We start from the raw sequence: 13,762 nt of genomic DNA on the forward strand, positions 1-13,762 counted from the left end.
CTGTAGACCCTCTAGAGTGTTCAAATAATAAACCTTGATATTAAACCTTCTAAAAAATAAGGGCCTGGAAGAAGGGGGCATCTCAGATTGTGAGGGAGATCTGAGGTCCACTTCATTAGGAGGGAGTATAGACCCTTTTATAAAGTGCCATTGTCTCAGGGCTCTGCCTCAGTTTCTTTTATTGTAGGTTTGACAGTTTAAAACCCCACAGAACCATGTATTAAATCAGTCTGGACATTAATAAGGAATTGGAAACCATTTTGTTTGAAGTGTAAAATCAGAGGTGTGACTATATCAGAGGTACCAAATTTATGGCGCTGACCCTTGGGAACTCTCACGTGCAATCTTGTTGGGGTGTAAGCTGGGTTTTCACGTGAACGGTTTCTGTCAGGTAAAAGTGAGGGCTTCTAAACCTCAGATCTTTCAAGAGGCCCCCCAGGGAACAGCTGGGAATTGAGGAGTGAAACATGAGCTTTCCACCTCTTCTCAGTGGAAACTTTCTGGGGAGAGCATCCTGACCTTGAGATTGGTCCGTGGTCAGAGCACACCTGTTGTTAACTAGCTAGGGGCTGAGACCATCCATAGTATTCACGTGCAAACTATGCAGCTGGGAGAGCTTAAGTAGGGACAGGAAAGCCTGAGGCGGCTCTCTCTTGCTGTGGGGTCCCCACTGGGGGTCCCTCCCTTTTTCTGCTCCTGTCCTCTTGGTGTATGGTCCTTGCTCCTTCGGAGGAGGAGGGTTCTTTTCTCCTGGGGAAGAACTCACCCTGCATACGGATTCATAACTAAGACCCTGAATAAAGCCTACCACCTTGGTTGACTCTGGAAAGTCTCTTCTCTCAATACTTTTATCTGAGTGATCACCGAAGATTAGCAAAAGGTCCGAAGACTCGGGTAGCCCACAGTCATTAGGCCCAACATAATCTGAACCTTGTTAAAATATAATTGGGAAATGTTTAACAAAAGAACTAAAATATAAAACAACATAGATAATGTTAATCTGTGGTTTTCTAAATTCATATACAGTTGCAGGAATTACTACTGAACTAGGTGAGTCCAAAGATATTTCCAGAGTCTATGAAATATGATCAAATATTGTTACACAAAGGGGCCATTTTTGGTACAGCTGGCATGGTTGTAGAGTCCACAGCAGCCGTCAAGGGTGTTAGCACTGAATCCTGGGCTTGTCCAGACTTGTAAAAAAGGGAGCTGGCCAGTGTTGTTGAGTGGGATGCTGAAATGGAAAGCCAGAGACATTTATCAATTGGTCAGAATTGGATTTCTATTGAGGAAAAATAAGACAAATAGCTTTTTTTTTTTTTTAGCTATTTCACCTAACGGGAAGGAAACATTGACCAATCAGAAATAATCAAATTGCTTAGTGAAATTTATCATCTCCTTCAAGCCTAGGGTTGAATTTCAAGAAGAGCTCCCTGAACTTGGAGTTAGAGGATCTGAGTTCAAATCTGCCCTCTGATACTGCATGTATCACTTTGAACAAGTCACTTATGTTACCTGGGCCTCAGTTTCCTCATCTGTAAAATGATAGAGTTGGATTAGATGAACTTTAGAGTCCCTTCCAGCCTTAGATCTGTCATCTTTTCCTGTATTTTTCTCCTCCCTCCAGAATTACATATGACTAGAGAAAATAGAGCCCAACCTGTTGTTAATTTGGGCCACTCCCCACAGTAAAGTTTTATGTCTATGTCACACAGCATACATTCATTCCCAGAGAACAGGAAGGTGACAGCATCACCATGCATACACACCTCATGACCAAGCCATGCCTTCTTGGAGAATCCATTTCTAGAACAACTGAGTGGAAATGACCTTTCTAACCATAACCTAGAGATCTAGTTTCCTTAAAACGGGAATCTTCCTCTTCTGAAAAGATGCTTCAGGTGTCCTAATTCACCTTTCTAACTATAGGATGTTGTGAACTAAATACAGACCTATAAATCATTATAACTGTAAGAAGATATTTTCCACAAAAGGTCTCTGGTACTTTGTGATGGCACAAAGATCACCCTGAATACATCAAACCTAGGCTGGTACAGCATAAAGTCTGACAGGTCCTACTAAACTGGAGGGGACTATGGACTATGGCCTGATGACTGATTACACGCATGGCCAAGGGCCAGCCCAACCGGATTCAGAGAGGTGCATCACCAGAAGTTGACCATCAGAATGTAATTATTTTTGTCCACAACAACACATTCAGCTGTCTCCAAAGGCCTGGGAAGGGACTGTGATTTGTCTAAGTGAAGGGAACAGTTGCACTGGTACAAGAGGTAATGGACACTAATTTTAATAGTGAAGTAAAATGGATTTCATATTAATCAGTTAACAATTTAAGAGGAAATTTAAATTGAATAACATTTTAACTCTTTTAAAATGTAATGCAAATGTCATTTCCTCCATGAAGCCTTCCCAAATCCCCTTTGTACTCACACTATACTTTGTTTTACAGCTTTGATGACTTACCTTGTACTTTTGTGTATTATAATATTTATGCTAATGTTTTGTTCCCCATGATAGACTCTGAACTCCATGAGGGCAGAAACCTATCTAAATTTTACAAGCCCTATAATAATAATTTGTTGCTGTTCAGTCATTTCAGTCATGGTTGACTTTTCATGACCCCTTTTGGGTTTTCTTGGCAAAGATATTGGAGTGGTTTGACATTTCCTTCTCCAGCTTCTTTTACAGATGAGGAAACTGAGGCAAACAAAGGTAAATGACTTGCCCAGGGTCACAGAGTCAGTAAGTATCTGAGGCTAGATTTGAATTCATGAAGATGGGTCTTCATGACTCCAGGTTCAGTTAACAACTCTATCCCTGCACCACCCAGGTACCTTCATAATAAGTGAATCTGCTGAGCTTAGAGTCAGAAAGACTCAACTTCCTGAGTTCAAATCCAGCCTCAGACAGTTAGTGTTGTGTGACCCTGGGCAAGTCACTTAACCCTGTTTGCCCCAGTTTCTCAACTGTAAAATGAACTGGAGGAGCAAATGTCAAACCACTGTAGTGTCTCTACCAAGAAAACCTCAAATAGGGTCACAGAGCATCACGTGTGACTGAAAAACAATTTAGCAAAACCAGCATGAAGACTGAAGTATTATCATAGGAACATGGCTATAAAGCTGAAAGGGACCTCAGGGTCACCCAGTCCATCCTCCCCCATTCTACAAATGATGAAAGTGAAACCATGGGAAATTTAAGTGACTAGCTTAATTTCACCCAGGTGATCGTTTTCCTTCATGCCTGAAGAAGACCAAAATGACATCATTATGTCAAGGTACAGTGTATGTGACTGTGGCTGATCAAACCACTATGCGTTCAGAAGACACTACAACAGATCCAGCACAAATAGTCCATATGAACATTTGAAGTGACGATGTCTCTAAATTTGTGCTTCTCATGTTTCTTTTGAGCTATTGCGATTCTGCTTTGAACACAGGGCATCGCACATTCTTTGATTTGATCACACCATCCTGCACAGGGTTTTGCCAGTGTCTTCCATGTCTCACAATCTATTCTAAAGTGCTTTTTATTTAACATTTTTATAATTTATGTTAACCTTAAATAGTAAAACTTGAAAAATAAGAAAAGAAAAGAAGCACTGCCATGAGCCCAGCAGAACGTAAGAAAGAATTAAAAATATACAGCTATATATTTATATTTCAAGCAAGCCTATATAATACATACTTCACACTGTAGAACTGTTTTTCTTTTCATTTCTTCCCTATAAGTTTTCTTTTGTTCTTTGTTGTGCGCTTTTTACTCTTATTTTCTTCTCCCTTCCTTCTCCCCCTCCCCTGATAAGGCTACAATTTGCACGGATACACACAGACACACACACACACACATATACGTACATATATATATGTATATGCACATATACAGACAAACATAGATGTATCAGAGATATAAACGTACCTACCTACACTTAAATACACATACATATACTAAAATACCTATGATTATATATATATATATATATATATATATATATATATATATATATATATATATATATATATAGACATATACATTCACATTCATCTATATAAGACCGTACTATATATGTCTGACCTCTGTTTCTCTGAGGGTGGATAATATTTTCCTTCACAGTTTTCTTCACATTTTCCTTCACAGCCTTTCCATATTGTTCTAACTCCACCAACTCATTGTTTTCTATACCATACCAATATTCCAACCTTATACTGTCTAGTTATTTTAAATAATCTAAAACAATATTGATTAATATGGTTGATATAGTGTAGCTTCTCTATTTTTCTCTTTTGATTAAATATACTTTAGTTCTAACTTCATCTGAGATCATGATTACTAACCCTGTCCTTTTTTCCCTGACAAATTCAACTCCTGATCTTTGCTTTATGTTTGTGTATATCTCTCATTTCCTCTCCTGAGTAATCCTGACTCCCCTACTTTACTCCTACCTGCTTCTTTGCCCTTCTATTACTTCACCTACCCTCCACCAAATATCACTCCCTTATCCTCTCCCCACTTCCTATCCCCTTGGCCTTTTATTTCGTTATGAATTTAGAACAATTTTATGTACTTCTCGATTTACATATATTGTTCCATTTTTTAACCCATTCTTTATGGAAGCAGAGTTCTAGAACTAGCAGCCCTCCTCCCCCTTCTAATTCCTCTGTATCAATTCTTCCTCTGACATTTCATTTATATATGGTAATTACTTGTTTTTCCTTTTCCTAGATGGTTTCTTTTTTAGTATGTCATGTCATACTCAGCTCTACCCCAATCTTTCTTTCAGCCTACTCAATTACTGATAATAATCCTAGATATATGCTTTACGTTTCCTTGTATAAAAAAAAAAGTCTGTCATTATTGAGTTCCTTGTAAATAGTCTTTGATGTCCAGCTTACATATTTCCCTTGGATCTTATACGTCAAATTTTCTATTGTTTTCAGATCTTTTGCAGCAAAATCCTGAAAGTCTGGCAATTCTTTGAATACCCTTTTTTTCTATTCAGGATTATGCTGGGTATGTTATTTTTAGCCACAACCCTAATTCTTTTGCTCTTTTATATAGAGTGTTCTGAGCCCTGTGGTCTTTTAGTGCAGCTGCTGTTAGGTCTTGTGTGATTTTAATTGTGGCTCTGCCATATTTAAATTGTTTTTTTGTTGTATTTTGCTTATACTGTTTTCTGCTTGAGCTGGGGGTTTCAGAATCAGTTATGATATGCCTCTAAGTTTTCCTTCTAGGAAATCTTTCAGGTGATAACCAATGGATTTTTTCTATTTCTACTTTCCTCTCTAGTTCTAACACTTCAGGACAATTTTTACCCAGAATCATAAGTTTGTCCTCTTTTGGCACTCTGATGATAAGGGTCTCCAGGTCTTCCTAATATTTTTCTTGAACCTCATCAGGGCTCATCATGATGGGAGCCTATGCACTGAAGGTGGCGATAGGGTGCTTTCCTGAAAGTGGTAATCATGGTGTCATAGGGCAGTGAGCAAGTAATGAAGCAGCAGGTACAGACACACTGTGAACTGTCGTCACAACCTGAATACAGGTGGCTCAGGCCAGAGGGTCATCTTCCTACAGGACTCAATCTGCAGTGAGATTTGGCAGCCCACTGGATGCCTGAGAAGCATTTTTAAGCACTGCATTATTGACCTCCTGAGAGGCTAGAAAAGGTGCCCCAAAAGCTACCTAGCTGGATCCTGGACTGCTTATTGCAACAGGTGAGGATCCTACTCTGGGTGGTAGAAATACAAAAGAAGTACAGAAGCTTTTGCAGTGGTGATTTCACTCATCATCAGTACATAGAATGTGCACATGCTTATGGACAACAAGAAATCCAGTAGACCTGAAAGATGAAAGCTCTTGTTGGGAGAAAACTCAGCTGACTTCACATCCAAACAATAGCGAGGAACAAGGCTGAGAAATGAAGGCCAACTTACCAGTGTTGGAGGTATACATTTTTTTTTTTCTGGAGTGGCTGAAGTGATGTGAACCACTGTGAGGTTGTTGTATGTTTTACAATGAAAACTAATCGAGGTGACAAGCTTGTTTGCCTCCCAAAAGGCATGAAAAACAGTCCAATGACACTATAATTGCCACTTTCAGGGAAGTGCCCCATCAATACCATCAGTATATATGCCTGCATCATGATGAACCCTGATGAGGCTAAAAAAAATTTGGGGGGTAGAGCCAAGATGGCAGAGTAGAAAGATGGACCTGTAGTTGCTTCCTGACATATCCCATAAAATACCTGTAAAAAATGACTTTAAACCAATTTTAGAAAAGCAGAAGCCACAAAATGAAAGAGTGAAAGAGATTTCTACCAAAGACATCCTGGAAGGCCAATAGGAAATGTCTATCTCCCTGCGGGTGGAGGAGAGCACAGCCCAGTGTGGGTTGCAGGGCATGGTAGGGACAGAACGCAGAACAGGCTTCAGTGCACAAGTGGCAGCACCAGTTCCCAGATTGCTCAACTCACAAATGCCACAGACAACTTCAATGGTCAGTGAGAAAGTTCCTTCATCCAGGAGAAGGGAACATGGTCTGGACTGCCTTCAGCAGCCACTACCAAAGCAGTGCCCCTTTGTGGAGCCCTCTGTCTAAAGCCCCTGGGGGAACTGAGTGGCTGAAATGAATCTCAGCCCTGAGCTCAGCCCTGGGGTGAGGAGGAGTGCTGGTGTGGTGGAGGTGGAGGCAGTTGTGGAGAGGGACTTCACCTCTCAGGTTCTGGGCAGGAAAGTTTTTGAATGTTCCCAAACCAGTACACAGGCCAGGAGAGAACTAAACTCCTCTCCCTTGATTGTCCCACCTTGGAGGAATTGAGAACTTATAGGTCCCCACAGTATATTCCCCTTGACAAAGGACTCAAACATCAAGTAATTTGCCAGGGAAATGTCCAAAAAAAGGGAAAGCATAGGACTATTTCTTAGTGAACAGGTATTTTCTTCCATCCTTTCAGATGAGGAAGAACAAAGCATACTGTCAGAGGAAATCAAGGCTTCTGCATCCAAAACCTCCAAAATAAATATGCAGTGGTCTTAGGCCACGGAAGACTTCAGAAAGGATTTTGAAAATCAAGAAAGAGAGGTGGAGGAAAAATTGGGAAGAGAAATGAGAGCAATGCAAGAAATCATGAAAAGTGAGTCAACAGCTTGCTAAAGGAGACACAAAAAAATTCTCAAGAAAAGAACACCTTTAAAAATAGGCGAACTCAATTGACAAAAAAAGTCCAAAAAGCCAATGTGGAGAAGAATGCTTTTAAAAGTTGATTTAGCCAAATGGAAATGCAGGCTCAAAACCTCACTGAAAAAAATAGGTCTTTAAAAATGAGAATGGAGCAGATGGAAGACAATGACTTTATGAGAAGGCAAGAAATTACAAAACAAAACCAAAAGAATGAAAGAATAGAAGATAATATGAAATATCTCATTGGAAAAACAACTGACCTGGAAAATAGATCCAGGAAAGACAATGTAAACTGTGGGACTACCTGAAAGCCATGATCAAAAAAAGAGCCCAGACATTATCTTCCATGGAATTATCAAGGAAATCTGATATTCTAGAACCAGAGGGTAAAATATTGAAAAAAATATCCATCAATCACCCCCTGAAAGAGACTCGAACAGAGAAACTCCTAGGAACATTGTGGCCAAATTCCAGAGTTCCCAGGTCAAGGGGAAAATATTGCAAGCAGCTAGAATGAAACAAATCAAGTATTGTGGAAATACAATCAGGATAACACAGGATCTGACAGATACTACATTAAGGGACTGAAGGGCTTGGAATGTGATATTCCAGAAGTCAAAGGAACTAGGATTAAAACCAAGAATCACTTACCCAGAAAATCTAAGTATTAATACTTAAGGGCAAAAAATAGTTATTCCATGAAAAAGAGGACTTTCAAACACTCTTGATGAAAAGATCAGAGATGAAAAGAAAATGTGACTTTCCAACACAAGAATCAAGAGAATTATGAAAAGGTAAACAGGAAAGAGAAATAAGAAAGGACTTTCTAAAGTTGAACTGTTTACATTCCTACATGGAAAGATAATATTTGTAACTCTTGGGATTTTTCTCAGTATTTAGGTAGTTGGAGGGATTATACAGGCACACACGCAGACACACACACAGAGAAACACACATAGAGAGAGACAGCATAGTGTGAGTTGAATAGGAAGGGATGATATCTAAAAAAATAAAATTAAGGGGTGAGAAAGGAATATATTGGGAGGTGAAAAGGAGAAATGGAATGGGGCAAATAATCTGTCATAAAAAAGGCAAGAAAAAGCTTTTTCAATGGAATAGAAAGGGGAGGAGGTGAGAGGGAAAGTGAGACTTACTCTCCTCACATTTGGCTGAAGGAAGGAACAACGTGCACACTCAATTTGATATGAAAAATTTATCTTCCACTACAGGAAAGTAGAGGAGAAGGGGAGAAGCTGAGTTGAGGGGATGATAGAAGGGAGGGCAAGTGGGAGGAGGGAGTAATTAGAAGTAGGAGAGGGACAAGGTCAAAAGAGAGAATAGAATAAATGGAGGGCAGGGTAGGATGGAGGGAAATATAGTTAGTCTTACACAACATGACTGTTATGGAAGTCTTCTGAAAAGGTACACATATGTACAAGATATTGAATTGCTTGCCTTCTCAGTGGGGATGGGTGGGAAGGGAAGAAGGGAGAGAAGTTGGAACTCAAAGTATTAGGAACAAATGTTGAGAATTGTTTTTGCATACAACTGGGAAATAAGAAATACAGGTAAGGGGATATAGAAATCTATCTTACCCTCCAAGAAAAGAGACAAGATGAGGATAAGGGAAGGGAGGGGTGTATTAGAAGGGAAGGCATATTGAGGGAAGGGGCAATCAGAATGCAAAGTATTGTGGGATGGGGGGAGAGGAGAGATGGGGAGAAAATTTAGAATTCAAAATTTTGAATGTTAGAATGAATGAAATAAATGTTAAAAACTAAAAATAAATAAACATTAAAATTTAAAAGAAATAAATGAAACTAACAGAATAAAAAAAATTTCATGGCACTATAAAAGAATGTATTCAGAGATGGATGAAGGTCTATGAGTATTCCTGGATAGATATCTTGTTTTGCATATGTCTTTGACAAGGCTAATGAATTTTCCTAGTTAAAAGTTCTTAGGTAACTAATAAATCTTTGTAAACTGGCATTCCGGGTCTGTCAGTTATTTGTTCTTTGTTCTCAGGCCTCCTATATCTAATAGCTCTGCTTGGTTTGGACATTACTCATTGGACACAGAAACCCTCTTTCCCCTTGGGTGACAAAGGAAGGAAGATCAGGCTCAAGGAGCAGTGTAAATCAGTGAGACAGGAATCTGTGCCTCATTCTAATTCTAATAACTTCCAGGAATGGGGTTCTAGGTACAAGTTCAATAGAGGCTTAGGTGAACCAAAAAAGAACAGGGGAAAAATACTTCATTTGGGAGCTGTTCATCTTTGAGAAAACAATTTAGCTCAAAGCAAAGCCGCCTACCTATCTATTGTTACTTTACATTACAACTTGGGGATTCTTAATATTTGTTGTATCATGGACATTTTAACACTATAGCAGCCTTGGAAACCTATCCCCTTTCTTGAAAAAAATGTTTTCCAATACATAAATTTCATTACATGGGAATATAAAGGAAACCAATTCCATTGACATCATTATAAAAATATTTTTAAAAATAAAAGTTCACAGAGCCCAGGGAAATTCTGCTTTTATTGGAATACCATAGCAACCTATGATAACATCTGAGACTAGTGGTCTATCCAGCTTAGAAGTCTGCCTTTGATAATTGCAGAAGTTATTTTGGTGAAAGTCCATCATGGGACTCAAGGAACTACTTCCATTACTAGCTTGGTATACATCTCATCTCTTCAACCTAACCTATTGACATACATTTTCAATCTTACTAGTCCTTGGTATGAATTTATGAATTTTATATAATATTCTTGTGCATCCTAAAACAACTTCTTTCCAGCTTCATGGTATATTCCCTTTCTTGTGGGAGGAGATGTGGGTGAACTCCCCTCACCTTTAACACTCATCATCAAAAGGTCAAGTTCTAACATCTTTTACCTTTTATCTACCTGTCCACAATTACAATCAATTCCTTCCTACATTCCCTTGCTACATAAGAACAGCTTCCAGCCTTTCCATTTCACATTTAGCACTCAGATTAAGTACACTGGTACTATGATTAGTAGCTACCCCTTAAGTTAGTACTTGACCCCTGACCAATTCCCCTGCCACACAGAGGCTCCTTTGAGGGAATGCAGAAGGAGTCAGGAATCACAAGGTCCTCACCTCTGGAAAACTTCTCTGCAGCACATGTAGATGTCATAGCTAGGACTGGTGAAATTTGCTGTGTCTAGGAAGGAGGCACAATTGGCTTCAGCCCCCCTGGGGACATACAGGATTCCTGGATGAAGGAGATAAAAAATATTGGACAGGAAGCAGGCCACAAACATGTCTTCTCTGTCCTTTGGAATGTGTCCTTGGGAATTTCTTTTATACCATAGGATTGGGTTACCGTCTTTCAACCCACATGCCTGGATAATTACATTATGTCCTGCTCCAAACCAAAAAGTAGCTATGAGGAAAGTTGACAGAGGTACCTACCTGCCACACAGGCATTGACCAGAGATACACAGGCCCCTGTCAAGAGGGCCCTCGTTACCAGTTTTGCAAAGTCACTCTTCCGTTGAGGCGCGATTGAAGCTTCAGGGATTGGGAGAGAAAAGGAACTTAGTGTTGGTACTTCATATTCCAGAAAATCAAGCCTACTGTGAGCCCCCACTGACAATAATTCAAAGACTAAAACATGCTTCAAAATCATCTGTGTCCCCTGCAAGCTCACCACTAAGAGGCCAGATACAAAAGTGACCCAGAGTGGCTCCATGAATTGCTATGTATCTGTTCTAAGTGATCACTAGTCTGGAGACCTTCAGGAACATGTGTATCCAACGCAAAAGTTTCAAGGCAAGATTGGCTGACCTAGTTAATTCCAGGGCCAGCCTATAGCAAGACCAAGTCTTAGCAATGGTTCCTTAATTGTTCCAGCATCCCAAGGGTCCTATGGATCAAGTTTGATTTGAGGTTGCTCCAGATTGGAGCAAACCCCCTGCACCTCTCCTAGTCAGAATTTCCAAGGCTTGGCAAGAGTCAGATTAATCTCTAGAGAGAGAGAGGAATAATGTCCTATTCATTCAGTCCTGGCCATAATGAATTTGCCTTCCTCTCAGAGGCTGTCTCACATTTAATCAATAGTTAACTTTCAGAATTAGTGCAATGCAGAGGAGTACTGAGCAGGAGGGGGGTGAATGATTCAATCTCTAATGAACACAACTCAATAAGCAGCCAAATCAATAAAGCTAATGATTCTGTCCCTGAAAATAAACGAGGCAAAAATAGATAGGGAGTTTTCCTTCTCTGTGCCTTTGACACAGATTCTCTGTGGACTTCTGCTCCAAGAGGGATAGCCATGGCTGCAATTTAAACACAGAAAGTACTTTGGCTGTCAGATCACAAATAAAGCAGGAAAATTTGCATACAGTTAGCATTTTACTCATTAAGTGTCAAAGATATCAATGTTGCTATAATACTTTTCCTCAAAGATCAGAATTCATTATAAGGCGGATGTATCTTAGACACAATCTAGCTAAAGAAAAATGGTTACTCAAGAGAGGATGAAAGGGGGAACTGAGAAGGGGTAAGTCCCTTTTAATTTAAAAGCATCTCATCCCCAATATGATGGTGAATCTAGACCAAAGGTGTCATACTCAAACAGAAATGGAGGCTATTAATCCTTATACAAGACTTCTTGTGAGCAGCATATAGGCTTAGTTTTTAAACTATAGTGTCATCTATATTTTGTGATATTTTCATTCGTTTTGTTAAATATCTCTCAGTTACACTTTCACCTGGTTCAAGCTGCACGTGTCTTGTGACTCGTCTGACATCTCCAAGGATATGCAGAAATCTCCCTAGCCCACTTTTTTCTCCCCATAACTAACTGCTCTCTGGTATTTCCAGTTGGGTGGGTTTATCTTAGCTGTCATTTCTCTGCCTAGGTGCACCTGCCTTTGTAGTATCAGGGCTGCAAATTAAAAGGTTTTCAGTGCCTTGTTGAAGCCCTGGGTTTTAGCCTTCAAGAGACACAGGGATTTCCTGTAACTCACTTAAGCCTCCTAAAGTGATTCCCATCGAACTGAGATTAGCAAATCCACACAGTGCAAAAGTTGTGATGACTTCTGCTCTCACCTGGAAGAGAAAAGAACTTTAGACACATGTATAAGTATACATGCGTATATATACATATGTGTGTATATGTGTGTGTATGTACACATACATATGTGTGTCTGTATAATTTGTGTATACTACATGCATATACACAGGTCATCTAGTTGTGTATGAATGCAAGTATATACATACATACATATATATATGGCATATGTAAGCTGTCTATATATATACATACACACACATACATGTTTATGGCTTAATGGATAGAGTACTAAGTCTGGGAGATTTGAGTTCAAATCCAGCCTCATACAATTATTAATTACATGACCCCACACAACCTCTGTGTTCTTTAGTTTCCCCAGCTGTAAAATGAGGATATTAATAGTACCTAACTTGTTGTGAGGATCAGATGATAACAAATTTGTGAAGCACAGGGCTTGGCACATGGGAGCTGCAATACAAATGTTAACAACATGCACATATATACACACATATACACATACTGGAGATGTTTTCACAGAGGGAGAAAATGAGAGAGAGAGACAGAGAGAGAGAGAGAGAGAGAGAGAGAGAGAGAGAGAGAGAGAGAGAGAGAGAGAGAGAGAGAGAGATCATCAAATTACAAGTCAAGGAAACCCAAAGAGTTAGTCTAAGACTCTAAGTGAAGAAGGAGTGAGACTACTACAACACCAGGAAATTATCCCTCTGACCAGTCAACCACTCAGTGTTAGAGTAGAGGAAAAAAAATGACAAAGGATGAAGCAGAAACAACACAGGCCTCAAGGAAGTTCAAGGTCCTAAGACTTCTGGATTTGCCTTGCTGGTCAGCACAATCTTACAGCTTATTTTAGGGCTCATCCTAGGAACCTAGAAGAGGGACCTGGAACCTGCTTCAGCATTTCCTATGGCAGTTCTTTCTGCATATGGGTAGCCTTGGCTGGGACCCTATAGTGTTTCATATTTCTCTGAATGTAGCACTTACTGAAATCCACTGCTTCTCACCCGCAACCCATTCCTCAGTTCCAGAGAGACGTTTGTTCTTGTACTGAGACAACTGTTCATAGGCCACAAACTCATTCAGAAAGAACTTGATCCCCAGCAGCTCAGCTACCATTGGACAGTCTGCCCAGTCCACACCCATCATGAAAGCGATGGGTCGTAGAATGTAGGAACAGATGACCTAAGAGAGAGAATGAAAATGTGTGTCTAACTAAGATAAGGAAAAAAAAGTGGCAAAGGTCAGGTAAGAATATCTATCCCAGTGGCCGCTAGGTGGCACAGTGGAGAGCACTGGCCCTGAAGTCAAGAGGCCTGAGTTCAAATATGACCTCAGACACTTATTAGCTAGCTGTATGACCCTGGGTGAATCACTTAGCCCCAACTAACTCCAAAAGAAAGAACATCCACCCCTGTAGCCAGGGCTCAATCTCTCCCATCCTTCCAGTTTTCTCTGTAGGTTGTATAGGATCAAGGGAACAGGCTCATTATTAGTA

At 39.9% G+C, this 13,762-nt stretch overlaps 1 protein-coding gene across 1 annotated transcript in view; it reads right to left on the reverse strand.

Annotated features, from left to right (window-relative positions):
• Positions 1 to 992: 992 nt before the first annotated feature.
• The window catches only part of LOC140513374 (sodium/nucleoside cotransporter 2-like), a 36,164-nt gene continuing 23,394 nt past the window's right edge, over positions 993 to 13,762 (reverse strand). The window contains exons 13-17 of the mRNA XM_072623012.1: positions 13,252 to 13,449; positions 12,206 to 12,287; positions 10,647 to 10,745; positions 10,332 to 10,446; positions 993 to 1,234 (exon numbers count right to left, since the gene is read on the reverse strand). Coding sequence (XP_072479113.1) covers positions 1,099 to 1,234; positions 10,332 to 10,446; positions 10,647 to 10,745; positions 12,206 to 12,287; positions 13,252 to 13,449 — 630 coding nt within the window. The 3' untranslated portion in view covers positions 993 to 1,098. The remainder of the gene's footprint in view (positions 1,235 to 10,331; positions 10,447 to 10,646; positions 10,746 to 12,205; positions 12,288 to 13,251; positions 13,450 to 13,762) is intronic.

The sequence above is a fragment of the Notamacropus eugenii genome, chromosome 7 (assembly GCF_028372415.1).
Source record: "Notamacropus eugenii isolate mMacEug1 chromosome 7, mMacEug1.pri_v2, whole genome shotgun sequence".
In the NCBI taxonomy this organism is placed as follows: domain Eukaryota; kingdom Metazoa; phylum Chordata; class Mammalia; order Diprotodontia; family Macropodidae; genus Notamacropus; species Notamacropus eugenii.